At 47.4% G+C, this 23,015-nt stretch overlaps 1 protein-coding gene and 1 long non-coding RNA gene across 4 annotated transcripts in view; one reads left to right on the top strand and one right to left on the bottom strand.

Annotated features, from left to right (window-relative positions):
- The window catches only part of PPP1R16B (protein phosphatase 1 regulatory subunit 16B), a 100,082-nt gene that overhangs the window by 21,814 nt on the left and 55,253 nt on the right, over nucleotides 1-23,015 (top strand). For 2 of the 3 annotated variants that reach the window (XM_053890257.1, XM_019458507.2), the window contains exon 2: nucleotides 5,854-6,204. The exons of the other annotated variant lie outside the window; for it this stretch is intronic. In XM_053890257.1, the coding sequence (XP_053746232.1) occupies nucleotides 5,955-6,204 (250 nt within the window). In that variant the 5' untranslated portion in view covers nucleotides 5,854-5,954. The remainder of the gene's footprint in view (nucleotides 1-5,853; nucleotides 6,205-23,015) is intronic. 3 annotated transcript variants of the gene reach the window in all.
- On the bottom strand, nucleotides 11,255-12,829 carry LOC109272450 (uncharacterized). The gene is made up of 2 exons (XR_002082473.2): nucleotides 12,628-12,829; nucleotides 11,255-12,162 (listed from the first exon to the last, which is right to left on the bottom strand). It is a non-coding gene; the product is annotated as an uncharacterized LOC109272450 (long non-coding RNA).

Raw genomic sequence — 23,015 nt, 5'->3', positions numbered from 1 at the left:
TTGGGGGAAACTGGGTCACCTGAAAACCAGCAGTCAAGAGGGAGCTGTCCTGGAGCTCCAGCTCCAGGGAACCTAGAGGGGTGAGGCAGGAGGGGCTGGCAGGGAGAGCAAAGTCAGAGGAAAATGTGCTCTGGCCCCTTTTATTGGCCCTTGGGAGGCACCGTCCTCACCTTGCTGCAGGGGGCTGGGCAATTGCCCTTAATTCTGTCCTCCCGAGCACACTGCCCTAGCCAGGGAGGACACTGCAGTGAGTGCCTTCTGTCTGCCTGGGGCCTGATGCCATCTATCCAGTGGCTAAGGACTGTGCCTGTCTTTGGCCCTGCTGTACCCCTAGCCATCAGCACAGTCCTGGCATGTGATAGATACCGATACCCAGGAAATATTTGTCAGATGAAATCATGAGTGCACATGAGTGCTTCCCTTATAAAATTGTCATTGGCCATCAATAGCCCGCTGGATATCCCAAACGCCAATCACTTACAATTTTTGCCAGCATTGAGTGCCATCATTATTTCATATTTTTGGCAGCCACCTTGCTAGTTTTCCACGGAAGTGGATTCATTTCAAAAGGAAATTTTATTTATTTTTTTTTTATCACCACCATAAATAAACAGTAACTGCGAAAACAAATCCACAGAAAACAAAACAATGTTTTCGTGTTCTATCCCCAATGCTGTGAGCCTGAGGCCCGCCTTCTCTTTGTTTACAAGGGAGATTGACAGGGTTATCATGATGTTTAAGGTCTATGAGCACCCCACGGACACTGTCTCCTGGAGAAAATCTGATGGATTAAAAAAGAGGCGAAGAAGAGAATTTTCTCTTTCTCTGAGTTCCCGTGATATTAAATCTTGTCCCATACTTTTGAAAATTTTCTTGGAGTGGATTCTCTTTCCACACTTAGGGAAACACTTGGCTAAGAAGATGGCTGGGAGTCCTTAGAAAAGGATTAAGTGCTTTAATTAACAGGATAAGTGATTGGTATGCTTCTTATCTTTAGTCTTGGCAGGCTTTGGTACCTCTCACTTAGTGGGTGATCAGTAAACACTCAATATTGCAAAAAGAAGTAAGTGTGTACAGAATGTGAGGGCCAAAAGCAATCTTGTGGAATACTCAGGCCGATCTGACCAAAGGGGAAACGGCGTTCTCCAGTGAGTGATGGAGAATCTGCCGCCTCCTGAGACCACAAGCCCCTCGCTGAATTGTTTGTTGGGCTGCTCTGAGGACAGGTGCACAGCACTGTGCCCCTGCGCCCTGTCCTGTTCTTCCCTGGGGAGATACGTAGACTCTCTTTTCTTTCTGGGTATTTGGAGACTGCTGTCTCATTCTGCCTAAGACGGGGCTTGCGAACTCAGATGACCACAGGAGCCGGCAAAGTGATGCCAATTAGTGAAGGAGGTCAGGTGGGGTAATGGGTGGGAGGGTAGTGTCCCTACCTGCGTGGGACAGTCCTCCTCCGCATCTGCGGGTTGTTGCCGCGTGAGCCCCATGTGGCCGGTGCTGAGATGGTCTAAGAAAACCTGAAGATCTGATTTTGGATGTTAAAGGTTCAAGTTGTAAACATTAGCAATATATTACAGCGTGATAAAACATGGTGTGGTCCAACACCCAAGCAGCAGCCAGCCAAATGCAACGTGGACCAGGGGGCTTCCCAGTGAAGTCTGGCCTCTCGCCACAAATTGCCCTCCCCCCCGCCCCGCCCCTTCTTCTTTTTGGGCTGAGCAGCCCATTCTCCTCAAGCTGTGACTGTGGGTGTTGGTCCCTAGAATTCCCTCCATGGTGGTCAGCCCCCCTGCATGCCTTTAAACACCTCCCAGCTTCCTCTCCGCCCATGTCTGTCCTTTTCATCTGGCAAACTACTCTTCCTCATCATTCCCTTTTTTTTTTAAATGTTAATGTTTATTTATTTTTGAGAGAGAGAGAGAGTGTGTGTGAAAGGGAGAGGGGCAGAGAGAGAGGGAGACACAGAGTCCAAAGCAGGCTCCAGGCTCCGAGCTGGCGGCACACAGACCGACGCGGGGCTCAAACTCATGAACCCCAAGATCATGACCTGAGCCAAAGTCGGATGCTTAACCGACTGAGCCACCCAGGTGCCCCTCCTCCTCCTCCTCCTCCTTCTTAATGGTTGTCCCCTGCTCTGGAGAGCCTTCCTCATAACCCCAGGCGGACTGGCTCTTCCATTTTCTAGCTAGGATGTGACGCTAGGTAAATTACTTAATCTCTCTGTGCCTCAATTTCCCTCTCTGTGAAACGGGGATGATGATAGTACCTACCTCATTAGATTGCCAGGAGGATTAAAAGATTTTGTAGATACACTGTAGACAGACAGAAGACAGACAGACTGGGGTTTCCTAGAAGGTAAAGCTAGTCCGTGTTCCATCTCTGAAGCAGGGCTTGTCACAGAGCAGGTATGCGTTCAGCGTTTGATCACTTGAGGAAGTGGGGAGAAGTGAATATGTGGTCCACCAGCTCTGGCCATCATGATGAGATGATGTGGTTGTGAATGCAGCGCTTCCGAACTCCCCACTTTTGAAAAAGGCAACCAAAATATCTATCTAAATGGCTAAACTACGACACAGCGACAGCACCAAATGCTGGTGGAGGAACCGGAATGCTCATACATTGCTGGCGGGAATGAACGATGGTACCGTCACTCTGGGAAACAGTTTGACAGTTTTGTTTTGTTTTCACATAGAACTAATCATGTCATTACCACATGGGCCAGCAGTTGTACTCTTGGGCATTTGCTCCAAAGAAGTAAAAACTTGTATTCGCACAAAGCTTGCACATGAATGTGATAGCCCCAAGCTGGAAAGAGCCCAGACATTCTTCGGTGAGTAAAGGGTTAACACACCGTGGTACATCCGCACAATGGAACCCTACTCATTGTTGAAGTGACAGAATTCTAGAGATGGGGACCAGGTTAGTGATTGCCAAGGGCGAGGATGGGAGTGCTTTGAGAGAAGGGAGGTTAGGGATCCTCGGGTGATGGAGCTGTTCGTACCTCCACCGTGGTGGTGGACACACAAACCTACACGTCGGATGACGTTGTGTAAAACTAAACACACACACACAAACGAGTTCATGTAAAACCAGGGATTGTTTTTTTTTAATTTTTTTTAACCTTTATTTATTTTTGAGACAGAGGGAGACAGAGCATGAACAGGGAAGGGTCAGAGAGAGGGAGACACAGAATCTGAAACAGGCTCCTGGCTCTGAGCTGTCAGCACAGAGCCCGACGCGGGGCTCGAACTCACGGACTGCGAGATCCCAACCTGAGCCGAAGTCGGACGCTTAACCGACTGAGCCACCCAGGTGCCCCCAGGGATTTTTTTTTAAGTTTATTTATTTATTTTGAGAGAGACAGAGAGAGCACAAACGGGGGAGGGGCAGAGAGAGTGGGAGAGAGAGAATCCCAAGCAGGCTCTGTGCTGTCAGCGTGCAGAACCTGACCCGGGGCTTGAACTCATGAAACCGTGAGCTCATGACCTGAGCAGATATCAAGAGTAGGACGGTTAACCGACTGAGGCACCCAGGCGCCCCAAACCTACTCTGAATGGATTGCTAGGTTGTGTCAATGTCAGGGTCCCTGGTTGTGATCTTGTCCTACAGTTTGGCAGGATGCTATCATAGGGATAAACTAGGTAAACGTTGCATATTATTTGCCACAACTGCATGTGCATCTACAACATCTCAAAATAAAAATTTTAATAAATTACTTTAAAAAGCATTGCATGGGCGCCGCCTGGGGGGCTCAGCCGTTAAGCATCTGACTTCCGCTCAGGTCGCGATCTCGCAGTTGGTGAGTTCGAGCCCCACATCAGGTGAGCACGAGCCCCGCGTGGGGTGGGCTCGCGCCTCCCTTCTGGTGAGCTCCAGCCCCGGTTCAGGTAAAAACACAAGCCCTAGGTGAGCCCCACTTCTCTCTCTCCACCCCCCCCTCCCCTCCCCTCATTCACTTGCATCTCTCTCTCTCTCTCTCTCTCTCTCTCTCTCTCTCTCAATAAAGAAATAAAGAAATAAAGCATTGCATGGTATTCAAAGCAAAACGAAACAAAAAGCAACCAAAGGCTGTAGGCCTGCTGTTTGTTTGTGTTTTTTGTTTTGTTTTGTTTTGTTTTGTTTTTTTGCTGAGTCTTACCTTCAGCTTCTGTTTACATTTGAATCAAGTTTACTCGGACCCTTAGGGCTTTTGCCCTCCAGCCTGGCCAAGCCAGCCCCTTCCCCATTTGCTTGTCTGCCCTCCAGACTGGGAGCTGGGAGGAACCGGAAGAACAGCCTGGCCCAACCCGAGCTCCCAAGGGTCCAGGCTAAGGCTGAAGCCTGGTCTTTAGCGTCTGGAGGATGGACAGTCTGGGAGCAGAGCAGGGAACCCGGAAGACCAGTGATCACTTCCTGAAGCCCAAGGCTATCCTGACTCCTTGGGACCAGCAGGCATTAAGGCATTATGCAAATGCAGACCTGCGCCAGTCTCCAGTCTAATTACCCAACAGCCCACAATCATCCACCAGCCTTGCTGTGACTTCCCGGATGGGCTGCATTTACATGTCCCTGATCTTCCTCCAAGCTGTTTCTGCTGTTAGTTGTATAACGCTTTTTGGTCAGCTCTCTTTATTCCTATCAGTTCTGGGAGGTGGCTACAACATTATAAAGGCGGGAAAACAGGCTTAAAGAGGTGCGAGTGATTGTGCCAAGACCCTTTCCCTGTGTGTGAGAACCCATAGGGTCTGTGCTGAATGAGGGACAGGGACCCACTGGAATGAGATTGAAATTTTGTCGACTTCGTGTTGTCCAGGAATCTAGGAGAGCAAGAGGTGTGATTTGTTTATTTATTCTTTAAAAAAAATTTTCTTTAACGCTTATTTATTATTGAGAGACAGAGAGACAGAGCATGAGCAGGGGAGGGGCAGAGAGAGGAGGAGACACAGACTCCGAAGCAGGCTCCCAGCTGTCAGCGCAGAGCCCTACGCGGGGCTCGAACTCACAAACCGCAAGATCATGACCTGAGCCGAAGTCGGATGCTCAACCGACTGAGCCACCCAGGCGCCCCTATTGTTTATTTATTCTGAGAGAGAGAAAGAGAGAGAGAGAGCACAAGTGGGAGAAGGGCAGAGAGTGAGGGAGAGAGAGAATCTCAAGCAGGCTCCTAGCTGTTAGCATGGAGCCCAATGTGGGGCTCAAACCCACAAACTGTGAGATCGTGACCTGAGCTGAAACCAGGAGTCGAGGCATAACAGACTGGGCCACCTAGGCGACCCACAAAAGGCATGATTTAAAAGAAAAATTTAAGGTCATCCAAAGAAGAAAACTTGAACTAAGATGTTCTAGACTCCTGTAGGTAGGCAATTACCAAACTTGCCTAAAGGGGTCTTAGGACCCCTTTATGCTCTTAAAATTAAGGATCTCCAAGAGATTTTGTTTTTGTGGATTATATCTGTCAGTATTTACCATATTATAAATTAATACCGAGATATGTAAAATATGGTATTAATTCCTTTAAAAATGACCCAAACCCTTTATGTGTTATAGCAGTATAACAAGCTCCTTATATGTTATAAGACTATAACAACCTTCTGTGAAATAACAATGCAACCCCAAAAAAGCAGTAATTATGCGGCGTGACGGAGTAATCACGCAGCTAAGGCTGCAAGGGTCACCATATTGCCAATAGATAAGTGTATCAAATCAACGCTTTGCGCCCTAGACTTCCGCAACGTTATAGGCCAATTATATCTCAATTTAAAAAAAGGAGTAAAATAGAAAAAGCAAGTGTTCTGAACACGGGGCGAGCGACACCCTCTGATCGGTGTTCTGAGCCTGACCGGCGTGTCCATCTGTGTCTCTCTCCCCGCACAGGCCCCACCATGAGGCCCCAGTCCCGCAGGAGCCCCCGCGCTCCGCTGGCACCCGGCGCACCGCGCTAGCGCCCCGCCGGGGAGTGGGGAGGCGCCAAGGCCATGGCCAGCCACGTGGACCTGTTGACGGAGCTGCAGCTGTTGGAGAAGGTGCCCACGCTGGAGCGGCTGCGCGCCGCCCAGAAGCGCCGGGCCCAGCAGCTGAAGAAGTGGGCGCAGTACGAGCAGGACTTGCAGCACCGTAAGCGCAAGCACGAGCGGAAGCGCAGCACGGGCGGCCGGCGGAAGAAGGTGTCCTTCGAGGCCAGCGTGGCCCTGCTGGAGGCCTCCCTGAGGAACGACGCCGAGGAAGGTAGGCCGCTCCGCCCTCGGCCCCGGGCGCCCCCCGGGGATGGCCTCCAGGGGCTGCGCGGCGGAGGGGTGCCGGCGGGGTCTGGCCCCCTCCCAGGTTTGGGCAGCCCCGCAGGTGCTAGCAAGGGCGCTTACTTCGCGGGGCCTGAATTATCGGAGACTTTTTTTTTTTTCTAGCCTTTGGCTGATGAATTCCATGCTGATTTCCCTTCCCTCCGTGAATGTTTAGGACCCCCCCCCCCCCCCCACTTGCACATTTCTATTCCAAGTATGGTGAACAAATTGGATCTGGTCTTGCCCCTCCAAGAGCGCCATACTCGAGGATCTTGCATTTAAGGCCCTGTTGGGCGCCCCGCCACCGCCCAGGGCGCTCCGTGTGCGGTTGAGTTTTGTCTGGCCTTGGCTGCAGAGCCGGGCGGGTGTAGAGGTTAATAGCACAGGCCGGAAGTTAGACTGCCCTCACTTCTGAAGCTGGCTTTGTCTTTTAGACCCGGGGTGACTCTGGCAAGTAGGCGGCTCACTTCGGTTCCCTGTACCTTAGTTTGCCCCTCTGTAAAGTGGGGATAAATGCTAGTATCCGCTGCAAGGCCTTGCTGTGAGCATGAAATGAGGGAATACCCCCGAGTTCTTGGGCATGGATAGTCTCTCATTCTGTGTGAGGAGTTATTAGTATGTTTTATTTTATTATGTTATGACTATAGTTTATTTCATTATATTTATATAATGAATATGTGTATATATATAACGTTTGCCTAATGTACTATTTATATGTGTAATTATGTTTATACATAGAGTGTTCATAAAGTCTGGAAACCGACAAATATATACAATGTTGTCTAGGACATTTTCACTCGATAAAGCGAACAAATAAATGAGCACGAACACACATAGAACAAACAAATGAACACAAACACATATAGATACATTCATAGAATCCGTTTCCAGATTTTATGGATACCCTGTACTTGTTACATTTTACTTAATTATGGTGTTACCTGTCCTCCATCCAGATGTCACGATACCCTAAAGACGCGTGTAATGGGCACCCATGTTACAGATAGGGAAACTGAGACCCAGAGCCTTGACCGAGGTGGCAAAGCTGGGACCAGAAAGCTCAGGATGCCAGCTGTTGTCGCTGGTCTCATGGCCTCGTGGGTTTGTTTCCCGTTATATGAATGACTGGAGGATCCATGATTTGACCAAAGCTCTCTTCTCTGAACGTGCCCGGTCCTTGTGCAGCTGAGGTTGGCGTATGTGTCCTGTGCCCCCTCCAGTCCCCTCCTTCTGTACAGGAGTCCTTTCTGGCTGTCCCTGGAGAGGCCTAGCCATACTTCCTGGGTCCCTCCGGCCTCCTGCCTCTGCACACCCTCAGACACGTGGTGCTAAAATAGTTGTTGAAAGAGGGACGGCACTTTCTGCACTAGAGGGTGTTGGGTTTTTCGCACATTGCTCCTCAGGTTCTAGCACCTTCTGAGAAGCACAGTTCTACTGCCCCGGCTATGGTGTTCTGGGAACTGAGCAGAAGCATTCCCGGAACCACTCAGCTGGAAACCTCGCAGCTGAGAGCCTGGGGTGAGCAGCCTGGGGGGGGTGGGGTGGGGAGAGAGAGACAGAGAGAGAGAGAGAGAGGGAGAGGCTTGAAATGTCAGGCTCAGGGGACCGGCCCTGCGAGGCTCCTTCCCACACGAGATTTGCTGGGTGACGCGGCAGACCCATCCCACTCAGTGGGCGACACATCAATGATGTCTGATTTTTGTCGTGGGTGGCGGTTCATCATCTCTTCTTTTGCCGCTCGTCTTTTCCTCCCTCTTTCCCTGACAAAGCCCCACTCCCCTCCCTGAAGGGGCTCTGTGAGCTGGCTGACAGCTCAGAACAGGGGCGCCTGCCCGGCCCCAGCGTGGGCCCCACACCCTCATAGGCGCCCACGTGCCGCTGAGAAGGAGCCCTGGGCTCGGGGCCAGGACCTCGAGCCCCCTTGGCCTTGCATGTGATCTTGAGCGGCTAGTTCCACCTCTCTGGGCCAGTTTCTGTGTCTGTAAAATGGAGTTTTGAACCTTGTCCTCAAGGGGGGGTGTGGCAAGAATTAGACAAGATGCTGAATGTGACAGCTGTAGGAAAAGTGACGCTGAACGCAGCCCCAGGGTGGTGGGCATTTTAACCCGCTTTTCCCCTCTGTGTGTGTGTGTGTGTGTGTTAACACACTTTTTAAAGAACCCAAATATCCATAAACACATTCTTCTTCTAAAACTCAACACAGAGGCATACACAGGGTCCCTCCCTCCACCACTTCTTTCTTTCTGTTACTTTGATGTGCTTCCTTCCAGGCGTTTTTCTTATTTACCTGTGTGTTTGTAGACTTGGAGAACTCGAGAGGCTAGTTGGGGTTTTTTTGTTTGTTTTTTTTTTAATGTTCCTATATTTTTGAGAGAAAGAGACAGAGCGCGAGTGGGGGAGGGGCAGGGAAAGAGGGAGACACAGAATCCGAAACAGGCTCCAGGCTCCAAGCCGTCAGCCCAGAGCCCGACGCGGGGCTCAAACTCATGAACCGTGTGATTGTGACCTGAGCCGAAGTCAGACGCATTACCGACTGAGCCACCCAGGCACCCCTGTTTTTGTTTTGTTTTTACCCAAGTGATGATACACTGGATATGTTACTCTGCAATTTGTTTTTCCACCCACATTTTTCCAACGTGTCTTGGAGGTGTTTTCATGACGGTACCCTGGGATAATAGATCTGTATTATTCTTTTTAACTGCTGTGTAGTATTCCGTGGTTTGGATTCACCAGAATTAAAAAAAAAAATTTTTTTTTAATGTTTATTTTTGAGAGAGAGAGAGAGAGAGAGTGGGGTTAGGGGCAGAGAGAGAGGGAGACACAGAATCCGAAGCAGGCTCCAGGCTCCGAGCCGTCAGCCCAGAGCCCGACGCGGGGCTCGAACTCCCGACCCGCGAGATCATGACTTGAGCCGAAGTCAGATGCTCAACCGACTGAGCCACTCAGGCGCCCCATCAGCAGAATTTTTGAACTGGTTCCTCATTGATAGGCATGGAGGCTTCCTCAGTAGTTTTGCTTTGGCCCAAGTGAAAGTTCCATGCACACAGGCAGCTGTGTCTCAAGGACGGATGTGGGAAAATGGAAGAGCCGGAGGCAAGGACATGTGTATTCAATTTGAATGAGCAAAGTGCTGGCCCCTGGGGCCAGCCGAGCGAGGGTGGACGGCCAGCGTACTGGGCGCTGTGGTGGGCCGTGGGATGGGGTGAGCGGTCCCCCTGGAGTCCTCAGGTGGCTGGGTTTGGGCAGGGGCGTGAAGCTTCCATCAGGCAGCCGGCAGTCTGGCCGGGCTATGCTCAGCTCCCTGGCAGCATGACAGAGCCCGCTGCTCCCAGCTGGCTGCGATGGTTTCTATGTGCCTGTGGAGCTGGTGTTGGGGAGGCTGCAGGGGCGTCAGCTCGCGGCGGGATGGGAATGGGGGTGGCAGCTCCCCCGCTCCCTTCAGCTCACAGCAGTGGCTGAGTCAACCTTCTCCACCTGCCAGGGCAATGTGAGTCGACCCAGAGAAAGGCAGCGTTGGGGAGGGACTCTCTGTATTTCCTTCTCTGGCTCTGCATTGCCTTCAGGCTAACGTCCGGGCACCAGGGACCCTCCTTGGCCTTGGACCTGCCTGAATCCCACCCTCAGGCGCCCTCTGCCCAGCATTGCCCCATCCTCCAGCCATCTCCCATTCTTCCCATACGCCCTGCGTTCTCTTACCTCCCCGCCTTTGTATATGCAGACCCCTCTGTCTGGAACACTCTTTCCCCTGACTCCTGTAACCCTAGGGGTTGGGTCTTGAGTCTTGGGGAGCTGTCTGTGAGCCTTCTCTGCACCCCACTGCACCGCCAGTGAGAGCAGTAACTGAATAGACAAGCTGGCGTTTACTGAGAGGCTGTGCAGTGTCGTGGCCAGGAGCAGGCACTCCAGAGCCATTTCTCCAGGATTCAGATCCCACCTCTGCTGTGTCCCAGCTGTGCAACCGTGGGAAGGTTACTAAACTTCTTGGGGCCTCAGTTTCCCCGTCTGTGAAAATGAAGATGATATAATACACCTGCCTCAGGAAGTTGTCCTGGCGCTGGGGAGCCGGGGTGGCTCAGTTGGTTAAGCGTCCGACTTCGGCTCAGGCCATGATCTTACGGTTCCTGGATTTGAGCCCCGCGTCGGGCTCTGTGCTGGCCGCTCAGAGCCTGGAGCCTGCTTCGGATTCTGTGTCTCCCTCTCTCTTTGCCTCTCTCCTGCTTGCCCTCTGTCTCTCAAAAATAAATAAAAACGTTAAAAAAAAAAAGAAAAAAAAAGTTGTCCTGGGGTTAAATCGACTTTACAGATGTTAGAGTGGCATGCTAAGGAGTAGATGAGTGCTATAAATTGTTGCAATTCTGCATTATGCGTGGTCTCCACTTACATAATCCGTTACTAGTATATACACCGATTGTCATCATTACTATTATTTATCGAGTGCTTTACTTTGTATCAGACGTCATCTCAGTTCATCCTCACAACAACCCTCTGAGGTAGAGAGTCAAACCCCATTTTTTAAAAACAGCTCTATTGAGTTTTAATTTACATATCGCAGAATGTGCCCATTTTAAGGGTGCGATTCGATGATTTTCAGGACATTTACAGAGTTGTGCGCCCATCGCCACAACCCGAGTTTTGAACATTCCGTCACCCCAAAAAGACACTTTGTGCCCACTTGTAGTCACTCCTGTCCCCAGCCCTAGGCAACCACTAGTCTGTTTTCTGCCTCTGTATCTTTGCCTTTTCTGGAATGTTCCACGTACAGGGACTCAGCTAATATGTGATCTTTTGCGATTGGCTTGTTTCATTTAGAGTAATGTTTTCAGGGTGCGTTCAGGTTGTGGCATGTATCAGGACTTTCTTCCTTTTATCGCCCTTTAGTATTCCATCGTATGGATATGCCGCATTTTGTTTCTCCGTTCACCGGTTGAGGAACATTTGGATTGCTTCCACCTTGAGTTATGATGAATAATGCTGCTAAGAACAGTTGTGTGCAAGTCTTTGTGCGGATGTATGTTTTTATTTCTCTTGGGTGGTTACCTGGGAATGGAATTGCTGGGTCACATGGCAAATTTCTGTTTAGGAAACCGCTAACCTGTTTTCCAAAATGGCTGTAACCATTTTGCGTTCTCCAACTTCAGTTTGGCTATGTCACTTGCCAAAGATCTCTTAAGTTTTTAGTGTCAGACCTGGAACTTGAACCCAGATCTGGTGTCTCCGAAGTCCGTGCTTTTTGGCATCTCCTGCTTTGGATTTTCCTGAGAAAACGAGAGAGCCACTCACCTGTGATTCGGATCTGTCTCTCCCGGGGCCTTAAGGCCCTGCTGCTTCTGCTGGCCTCTTGGGCCCCTTGGATCGGAGGGGTCCCCGGATAAGCTCTTCATCCCTAGCTGTCACCTTTTCCATGGCCACATGAGCGAGCCTCTGTTGAAACCACCGAACATTTGTTAAGTTGTCAGGGCTTCTGTTCTCTCAGAATGTGCAGGATTTTCTTTATGGAAACTCTGTTCACATTCCCAAAAAAAGTTTGAGTGGTTCTTCTATAGCCTAATTTTAACTCTTCAACTGTTATTCATTCTCACGGTAAAGGTTTTCAAACTTTTTTTTTTTTTTTTCAAGCAGTGGAAACTTTTATGTGAAATTATGCAGAAACTCAATGTGTAACATGCGCGAAAGAGCCAGTCTGGCTGAGGTTGTTGGGGGGGGCAGGTGTTGTGGCTACTGGACCCTCAACCACCATCTGCCCTTCGGACCTCTCCCCGGCACGCAGGTGCACCAACAGACATCTGGGCTCCGCATGTTGTGCTTAAACGGTCGACTCATCCAAAGGAAATACAGGTCTGACTTTCACTTTTGATGATTTTCAAAAGGGAAGTTTCTCTTCTCTTAATTTTAAAAATCAGTCATCCTTGTAGGAAATTGTTAAAGTACAGAAAAAAAAAAAAAAACAAACCCATTAAGGCAGTAAAATCAAGATACCCCAAACAGCAACAACTATCAGTAACATTTTGGTATTTTCCTATTACTCAGGGTCCTGATAGGAAAGAAATGGTGCCCTGACATGAGGTAGTTTGAGAAAAGTTTAATAAAGGGGCAGTGGCCAAAAAGCTTAGGGCAATAGTTCTCAACCTTTTTGGTCTCAGGGCCCCTTTATATTATTAAAAACTGAGAACTCTTAAGAGCTTTTGTTTACCTGGGTTCTGTATTGATATTTACCACTAGAAATGAACGCTGAGTAATTAAAACAAACATGTGCTCATTAAACCATAAACACCAAGTTATCTGTTGTTATCTAGACACTAGTTATCTACTTATCTATTGCTACATAGTACGGGAGCTCAAAATTTAGCAGCTTAAAACAATAAACACTTACTGTCTCACACAATTTCTGTGGATCAAGAATCTGGGGCCAACCGAGCTTGGGTGGTTCTAGCTTAGGGTCTCTCATAAGGTTGCAGACGCCCCAAGGCCTAATGGAGCTGGAATAGCTGTGTCCAAGATGGCACACTCGCATGGCTCTTGGCAGGAGGCCTCCGATTCTTGCCATATAGCCCTCTTCACAGGGCTGCTTGAGTGTCTTCGGAACATGGCGGCTGGCCTTCTTCAGAGTGAGTGATCCAAGAGAGCGAGGGGGAAACCACAATGCCTTTTATGATCTAGACTTTAAAGTCACATATCATCCCTTCTGCCATGTTGTGTTCATTAGAGATGAGTCACTAAATCATTCAAAGGTAGGGGGATTAGGCTTCACCTCTTGAAGGGAGGAGAAATGGTGGGCAGGTTCCAAAACTACCACACATGTTAACGTAAATGTTTTTATGAAAAATACTGATATTTCTCAAAACAAAAAACATAGAGTAGCCTTGTTTTATACTTTTGCAAATCTTTGTAAGGTCTGGCTTAAAAGAACGTGGCTGGATTTTTTTTTAATCTGCTTTTGCTTCTCTCTGTTGTGATATATTATTTTGGTTAAAGTAAATGGACAAAATCTTACTTCACACAGATATGTTGGAAAAGAGAGGAAATATTTTAATTGCCTTTTCAGATAATTGTGGATATTCTTTAATACTCAACTAAACTCAACAGGTGGTAGTTTTTTCTTATTTTATTTTATTTTATTTTTTATTTTTTAGTTTATTTTTATTTGAGAGAAGGATAGAGAGCAAGCAGGAGAGGGACAGAGAGGGAGACAGAATCCCAAGCAGGCTCTGCACTGCCAGCACAGAGCCCGATGTGGGGCTCGAACTCACGAATTGTGAGATCATGACCTGAGCTGAGGTCGAGTCAGACGCGTAACTGACTGAGCCACCCAGGCGTCCCAACAGGTGATCATTTCTTGATGATTAATCTCAATGTGGAATCTGAAACCATAGGAAGTTTTAGCTTTTCTTAACTTTGTTATGTTAAAATCCATTGGTGGCTTTGCATTTTGAATGGCTCTTTTATCCATACCTATTTTTTTTTAATGTAATGTATTATCTGTTAGAAAATATTAGCTCATTTCTCGGGGGATATTACACCAAAAGTACAAGCAACAAAAGGAAAAAATAAGCAGGTGGGCCTATATCAAACCCAAAAGCTTATCCACAGCAAAAGAAACAGTCAACAAAAGAAGAAGCAAATTACGGAATGGGAGAAAGTGTTTGCAAACTATGTATTAGATAGGGGGTTAATATCCAACATATATAAGGAACTCCTACAACTCAATAGCAGAAGGCCCAAATGATCCAATTAAAAAATGGACAGAGGACCTGAATAGACATTTTCCCAAAGAAGACATGTAGACGGCCAACAGACACATAAGATGCTCAACATCACTCCTCATTAGGCAGATGAAGATCAAAGCCACAATGAGGTATCACTTCATTTAAGACACAGAAGAACTGTAATGACTTTGTGCCCATAGTAATAGTAAGGTAGATGGAGCAAAGAACCAAACCAAGAGAAAGCCCTGGGACACCTCAGATGCTATGTGCTGAGCCAAGAAGAGAAGGAAGGGGACCAGTAGTCATCTGCCAGGTGGAAGAAAGACAACTAGGGTGGTGTGGCATCTCAGAAGCCTAGGGAGGGAGGCATTTTTATTTTATTTTATTTTATTTTATTTTATTTTTATTTTTTATTTTTATTTTTATTTTTTTTTTGAGGGAGGCATTTTTAGAAGGTCTGTCGTTTGACTCAGATGTTGCTTAGAGGTCGACAGTTTTTTATTGTCTTAATACGGTCTTTGCAAAGGAGATTTTTAATGACGCCCTCAATCTCCCTCGTCTGAATGTACCAAAATGTATGTAACCACTCCCTATGATTGGATTTTCAGGTTGTTTCCAATTTTTGCTACTATAAATGATGCCATAGTGATTATCATTGTTTATCATTGTATGAAAGTATCTGGTCACGACTTTGGTTATTTACTTTGGGTAGATTTGAGGTTCATAGATTTGCGATATAAACATATGCAAGGCTTTGGTATAAATTGCTTATTTGGTTAATTTGCACCTCCCTCAGCCTGTGTCCAGCCTTGCCTCCCCTCTGCCTTGCTCATCGACACTGCTGGATGAACAGAAAGCTGACAGATTCAATATAGGGAAAATAGTCCTGTTGTCTTAATTCATATATAACTAAGAAGTTTAATGTTTATTTTTAGAGTGAGAGAGAGAGAGCACGAGCAGGGGAGGGGCAGAGAGAGAGAGACGCACACACACAGAATCTGAAACAGGCTCCAGACTTTGAGCTATCGGCACAGAGTCTGATGTGGGGCTCGAACTCACGAACCCTGAGATCATGACCTGAGCCAAAGTCAGATGGTTAACCGACTGAGCCGCCCAGGCGCCCCGAGAAGTTTAAGGTTGAATACCTATTCATAGGCTTACTGGGCATTCATTTTTTTATTTCTCCGAGTTGTCTATTTTTTTGTGTCTCCATTTGTTCTACTAGCTTGTTTCTTTTTCTTAATTGATTTCAACGACGGGGTAATGTTTGTGGGTGACAGAGGAGAGAAAGGGAGGAGAGACAGCATGAAAATGGTGGGGAGGATGTCAACCCTGTGCTGTCATGTATGATGCACATACTTTCTCAGAGAGAGAGAGAGAGTGTGTGTGTGTGTGTGTGTGTGTGTGTGTGTGTTTGCTTTAACATTTTGTGTATAGATTGTTTTTATGTAGTTAAATCTAATGATATTGGCTTCTTTTCTTCATTATTTTGTTCTTTGCTTTTATCCCTTTAAAGCAGGGGTGACACAACTATGGCTTGAATGCCACCGTCTGTTTTTGTAAATAAAATGTTATTGGAACACGGCCACACCCAGGCATTTACATATTGTCTATGGCTGCTTTCACACGACAATGACAGTGTTAGGTGATGGCAACAGAGACCACGGGACCTGTAAAGATGAAAATATGCCCTTTACAGAAAAACGTTTGCTGACTCTTGCTGTAAAGCGTTTCTTCATCCAGTGTTGTATATTAACCTACATGCTCTTCTAGATTTTCGTGGCCTTTTGTAAATAAATTAAACACTTAATTCTTTTGGGACTCGTTACAGCACAAAGTGGTAAATGAAAATCTGTCTATATCCATTGTGTTTCCAAGGCATTATCAATTGTCCGGCTTCCTTCCCTTGCCGGGGAGCATGTGATGCCACGCTCGTGCTCTGAGCCTCGTCGGTGAAGAGAAGGGTGACTTTCCAAGCTGTTTATTGTGTTCCAGCAATCTGATTCTGTGCCAGTTACACAATGTTTTGATCCTAGCTTTCTAGTGTGGCTTCATATACGAGAGAACAGGTCCTTCCTCAAATTGCTCCTTTTTTTGCAAAATGTTCTCGGTTATTTTCAGTCGTACACGTCACATTTAAGAACTTTTGGTCAAGCTTTCCCACTAGAGCTCAAAAATAGATTCCTCCAACATTGATTAATATTGTAGATCGGTAGAGAGTTCCGGTTTCACAAGATGCAGAGAATTCTGGAGATCGATGGCGGTGATGGTTGTACGACATTGTGAATATATTTAATACCACGGAACTGGACACTTGAAAATGATGAAGCTGGTAGATTTTGTGTGTATTTTACCACAATTAAACAAATGAAAAACATTAAAAAGCAACCCCCCCCCCCCAATTTAGCCAGGGACTGGAGGGAGGGGAGAAGGGGGAAGTCATTGTCTAACGGGTCCAGAGCTTCGGTTGGGGAGATGGAAAAAGTCATAGGGATGGATGGTGGTTTCGGGTGCACGGTAATGTGAATGTGATTAATGTCACTGAACCATACACTAAAAAGTGGCTGATATGGTGAGTTGTATCTTCTGTATATTTTACCACAATTGAAAAAAATTCATTTGGGCCAAACTGATTCCCTTGTCATGAGTTTTGTCTAAGCAGGCCAATGGCACCTGTCTCTACTGGGCAAGTATTCTTTTTTTTTTTTTTAATGTTTTTTTTTGATGTTTATTTTTGACAGAGGAAAACAGAGCATGACTGGGAGAGGGGCAGAGAGGGAGACACAGAATCGGAAGCAGGCTCCAGGTTCTGAGCTGTCAGCACAGAGCCCGACGCGGGGCTTGAACTCAAGAGCCGTGAGGTCGTGATCTGAGCTAAAGCCAGACGCTTAACCGAATGAGCTGCCCAGGCGCCCCTGGGCAAGTATTCTTTTATGCCCTTTAGGAAAGCTACAGATATTTTTTTTTTCTGTTACCATATAAGTCCTGTTTATTTCTTGAAAGGATGGCTTTAAGTTTTTATGTATTAATTTTGTGGAAAGCCATTTTACGTCTTATTTTTTTCAGTCGGTGCTTTTAGGGCTTTCGAGTAGAAAATAACCTTATTTGCAGATGATAAGGTTATCTGTTCATTCTGGTGTTTCACTGAGGCTGTCATGCCTATAACCTCTGCTCCCACCTCTTCTCTCTAGGCTAACAACCCCCGGTCCTTTTACGGATTTTTATAAGATGTGACTTTGAGATTTGTGAACATGCTCTCCTTTGTCTATAGCTTTCCCGAGTCTGATCTGGCTCACCCTCAGGTGAATGGAACTGTCAGTTTCCTCATTCTGGTTGAGTGTGTCTATTCGTATGGCCCAAATTTCCATTGGCTTTTTGGCCAGCTGTCAACTCATATGGTGTTTATAAGAAACTAAAACCCTCAAGTGGGTGTCCCATTAGTGAAGTTACATCTTCCCCATCCTGTTGTTATGCAAGTGATTTTATTTTTGTCTTTAAAAAATGTTTATTTCATTTATTTTGAGACAGAGAGCATAAGCGGGGGGAGAGGCGTAGAGAGAGAGGAGAGGGAGAGAGAATCCCAAGCAGCCTCCACACCTCAGCACAGAGCCCAAGGAGGGACTCCGTCCCATGAACTGCAAGATCATGATCTGAGCCGAAATCAAGGGCCACTTAACCAACTGAGCTAACACTGAGTGCTTTTTTAAAAAAACTATCTGTCGAAGTATATTTTTCGTACAGAAAATGACAAAATTGGTTCCATTTTCATAAGTTGTGTGTGCCTATGTAACTCGTCCTCACTCTGAGCAATGGGACGTCGCTGGCACTCTAGAAGCCTTGTAGGACACACAGGTGATTTTCAACACTGAAGTCGAGACTCTAAATTTATCCTGTTGAATTTTGAGCCCATTATCCACCTGCTCAAAAATTTGGACTTTGAATGATATAGTAAGACTTCTGTGCTACCAGTGACAGGAAATCCAACTCAAACTAATTTAAGCCTATGTGGCTACAGGGGGCCACCAAAAAGTGTCTCTGAATAATAGATCACTGTCAGCAGCTCAGAGTGTGTATTTTGTCCTTACAGTAACCTCCTTAGGAATAATTTCTCTTTCCAACAGTCTCCCAGGTTCACCAAGTCCCAGAATTGAATCTCATTGGCCAAGATGCCTACCTCGGAGCCAATCACAGGGGCTAGAGCGCGGATACAATGCTGTGATTGGTCTGATCTAAGTCACGTGCCCACCCCTGAAGTCAGTTCCTCCCAAAACACATGGCCTGACATTTGGAGATACGTTATACCTGCCCCAGGGAAAATTGGGATGCTGTTGCCAGCAGGAGGGAGGATGGATGATGGGCAGGCCATAATTAAATATGTCCACCTTAGATGAAATATTCACCGGCACTTTCTATTCCGTGCCATTCACAAACACAATGAAATCAGCATTTGCCTTCTACCCCAGAGTTAGTTGTTCAGTAGAACTTTTTCTGATGATGAAAATGCGCTGTTATGGTAGCTGCTGGTCACATGTGGCTCTTGAGCACTTAAAATGTGACTAGGAGCCTGAGGAACGGAAGTTTTAATTTTATTTAATTTAAAATCATTTTAGGAGTCCCCTGTGGCTAGGCTACAGGTTACTGTATCAGACAACACAGTCCTGGACCCCATCTAAATCCTTGATAAGAATGTTAAGCAGGCTACAGCCAAGGAGAGCCTGGGACGCAACCAAAGACCCTGCTCCTTACTCATGTATCTGAGCCAATCATTACCCATCAGGGATAGTTGTTTATCTGAAATGAATTTAACTATACTGTTTTGTAGTTGGTATGTGGGAACAATAGCAGGAGTCTCTACTATAAAAAAAAAAGAGAGAGAGAGAGAGACTTCTTGTCCTATATAAACTTGGAAGAAATTTTCCTCGGAGGATTGAATTATAACAAAACATGCAATGGATCAGGGTAGAATTTCACGCACAGACATTCATGGAACACAGTCTGGACATCTCCAGACTGGCAACAGTGGTTCAGTAGTGAACAGGAGGCTGGGTCAGGCCATAAGGGAGCTCAGAGTCTAGCAAAGTCAGTATTTGAAGAGTGGATTGTGTTAGAGAGCCTTGTGAAGAACAGATGCCTAGATAGAGGAGGCTAGGAGATCACCGATGAGCAAGGCCATCTAAATACTGTCCAGGGGTCGGGACAATGTGACCAACAACTTTTGAAGGTCACCGCCCCTGGGGAAGGCATTGTGATCATGAAAAAGGAAACTTCAACCCGTCTGGACACAATGCCGTTAAACGTGATGATCATGTACTTCCTTGCGGCCCTCTGATTATACCTTGGCTTCGCAGCCAGGTCTGCCTACAGGCGCAGAATGAGTTGACCATGCGTCAGTGAATTTCTGGAGTGCAAGACAATTCCTATCCTCAAGGGAGACTGTATTGTGGTTTTATTCGGCAGCCTCCTCTACTCAGATGGTAGGAGGCCACTCTTGGGCGAAGAAACCACTTGTGGTAGGCTGGTACATGTGGTCAGTCACCAAGATGAGGCCAGCCCTGGGGCGCCCAGCCAACTGGCACTCTCCTGGAACCTCCTCAGACCCCAAACACTGTGACACCCGATGAGTATTTCCCCTGGATATTGATAAGGAGCTACGTGAGAGGCCGTCCGCTGCTTGCTGGAGACTAGACGCACCCTCTCTTTAACATTTCTCAGTCCAAACTGACCCTGTTGAGAAGACAGAGGAGATATTTGGGGCATGGTTTATTCTTGTCTGGCTTCTCGGAACCACTGTTGCCTTCACAATGGAGTGAGAAAACGGTCAGTATTTCTGCCCGAGGAACTCAGGGGCTCTTTAAATGAGCAAATCCTAAGCCTTTCTACAACTTTCACCAGAGCCAAAGTCATTCAGTAACCATGTGGAGGAAGGCTGGGGTTTAGCAAATAGAAGAAGGTTCTAGAATCTGCTCCAAGTATTGCATCGTCCTAGTACATCCGTCCCGTGTTTGTGCCAGCAAGCAGAGCTGATCCCACCGCCCCGTCCTCTGCCCGTCCCGTTTGGTGGAGACAGTTGTGTCCAGGGCAGAGGTGAAATCTAAATGAAGAGGTAGGAAGGTTGCTACCTCGGGGAGAGGGAGGTGCTACCTCCATCACCTACACGCGGAAAGCTACGTGAAGCCCAATCTTGATGGAGGAGCCAGTGTTCCCGGTCCTTCAAGAGAAACCCGAGGACACAGGCTTTTTGGCTTAAGGATCCCCATTTCCCGGGGATCACAGAGGTAGTCGTGGCAGCTCTCCAGGTGAGTCATCAGCAAGAACTCTGCCGTCTCGGCTGCCTGTTGTTACGTAACAAACCACCCTGAAACACTCAGTGGCTTGAAACAACTTCTCAACGATCCTTTGGATTGACTGGGCATTTCTGCCGCTCTTACCTGGGCTCCGTATGAGGTTGCAGCTGTTGGCTGGGTCGGCCAGTGTCTGGGCGCAGCTGGGATGGCTGGGATTCTCTCTCCCTGCGGTCTTTATGCCGGGCTTCCCGCAGGACTCCAAGAAGGCAAGCTCCTGTGCACAAGCATGTGTCTGGCCTTTGCCTGCATCATGTTTGCTGATGTCTCATTGGCCAAAGTAAGTCACATGGCCAAGCTCAGAGTCCGTGTGGGAGGAGTCTGTACATGTGCATAGGTACTGAAAGGCGTGATTCATTGGGGCTGTGATTGTTACAATCGACCACACACTCTAGACTTTGCTTTGCTCTACACCAGAATCCCAGCAACCCCGTGTGATAACCCTGGGCATATTGTTTTGGTCAAATGCTGTGATTGGTTGTTGATATATTGCAATGTCCGGGATGTACCAGGTGAACCAAACACTGTTCCATCTTGGACCCTGGGTTGAGGATGCCAAGTATGTGATATGCATTGACTCTAAAACCATGTGGCAGTCAGGATTCAGCACTGGCGAATGGTTCTCGTGTTTATTTAATTTTATTGCTTATTAACTACATAGCCATGACAATGATTTATGTGATTTCATAATATTATGTTGAACCCTCAGTAATTGGGGTTAAAGTCTGGATCAATGTTGAAACAGAAGCAGGAACAGAAAAATAATCATCAGCCAGATGGAACGAATTATTAGTTCACAAACGCAGCGTGCCCGAGAGATAGAATCTTTAAAAACATGGATGGCATAGGGAAAATGAATCGGAGGGGGCTTTCGGTGGAAAGGTGGGGAAGCCTTGCAGAGATGGTAATAGGCCTTGGGAGTTATCACGGAGTCAGACAAAACTAAGTTTTAATCTCTATTTTGTGGCCTCGGGTGAATGCCTTGATCTCTTTGCGCTTGGATTCCTCATCTGTGAAGTAGAGACAATAGTGACTGTAGAGAGAATCTGTGAAGGAGAGAGAATAGTAGAGACTAGAGATGCAGTCTGGACAGCACATACAGCCACTTAGCTATTGCTGTCATCTGCCGTTAGCCTTGGTTATCATGGGCCAGAGGCAAGGTTAACATCTCTTCTGTTTTCTTTCGGATCCTTCTTCCGCTCACCCCTACTGCCATAACGACTCCGTTGCCCCTGTCTGCACTTACTCAGTGCCAGCCTCCCATTAGTCATTCATATAAGAGTATTCCGATTGTAGTCATTTACACTTTAGTGTGAAAATTAAGCCGTTTTACAGCAATTCTTGTCCCAAGCCAGTGGGAAATGAAAGGTTTGGGCCACCCCACATGATGTAACACTTAAAGGATGCTTGCATCAGGGGGTCCTTTCGGACTCCCTAGAGTGGAAGGGGCTGCCCCCTGGAGAGCTTCTGTCAGACTGTCGACTGAGACTGTAGAGCCCAAGGTGCCTGGAATCTCCTGGTTTCTGTGTGTCCCCTCGTAAGGCGGCCGCAGATACCTGTGTTGCTCAGCCTGAGCCATTTGAATGTTCAAAACCTGGCTGTAATTATAAAAACTCTTTGGAGGGACCCTAATTAGCTTCTATAAACGGCTTTCTCTGACCTTTTGAAGTTAATATGATCCCTTCCCTTGTCATTAAGAAAAAAAATACCCTAGATTATTTCGCAAAACTTCTCCCAAGTTCCTTGGCCCCTAACGTTTTGTCAAAGAGACATGGCGGCCAACCTTCCTGTGGATGGGCAAGGTTTCTACACAGTCATTCCTTCCGGCTCATGACTTTCTTCTTCCTTTGCTGCCCACGGATGCTGAAAATAACTTGTTTTCTGGCAAGTTTGGGATGAGATTCCTTATGATTTAATCAGATCCATAATGAAGCTCTCCTGGATTTTAGGAGAGAGCATCTCAACCTGCAGGGAGGGTATGGGCAGGGCTCTGGTGAGCGGGGGGAGCCTCTGGGCTTGCCGTCACATCTGGAACCAGGAGATCTGCTACAGGGCCGTGCTACCCAAGCTGCCAGGGTCCCTCCCCCCTCGCTGGGACTCCTGGCTCTGCCTGGCAGCGTTCCATGCCCTGCACCATGTGGGCTTTGCCTTCCCACTCCCAGTAGCCCAGACCAAAGGCCTCACAGATAATAAGCAGGAAACATTCTGTCTCTAAACATCAGCTGCTTGGTCCAGGAAGACATAATTTCCTGCAGAGAGGGGTATATATAGACCAGGACAGATTTGTCCTGACTAAAGCCAAGATTCCCTTGATTGTTCCAAACTGATGTTAACTCTAGATCATGCAAAGATGAGAGAGAAGCTGGGGAATCTGGCAGGGTAGCTGGGCGCCGAGTGATCCTCTGAGTGGCTGACGCGGAGTTGGATAGCGAAGGAACAGCTAAAGTAATGGGAAAGTAGCTGGAGAGAGGGAGTAGCTGGAGGGAGAGGGAGAGGGAGAGGGGGAGTAGCTGGGCCGTCAAGGGCTGGTTGGAGAACGGAAAAGTAACTGGCTAATGATCGTAAGACACAAGGTGGGAGTTCCTGCCGTGGGACCGTAGAAGAGGCCCCGACCTGGAGCAGGGACCACGCTGCCCTGCGTGCTCCAGGCACCTCCATTCTGCCACTTTCTTAGGTCTTGCCGGTGAGAAACGAACTCTGTCTGAGGGTATGTC

Source organism: Panthera pardus, unplaced genomic scaffold (genome assembly GCF_024362965.1).
Source record: "Panthera pardus isolate Hobbes unplaced genomic scaffold, ASM2436296v1 HiC_scaffold_25, whole genome shotgun sequence".
Lineage (NCBI taxonomy): Eukaryota > Metazoa > Chordata > Mammalia > Carnivora > Felidae > Panthera > Panthera pardus.
The sequence above is the reverse complement of the archived record's forward strand: the minus strand, read 5'-3'. Positions and strand labels throughout refer to the sequence as shown.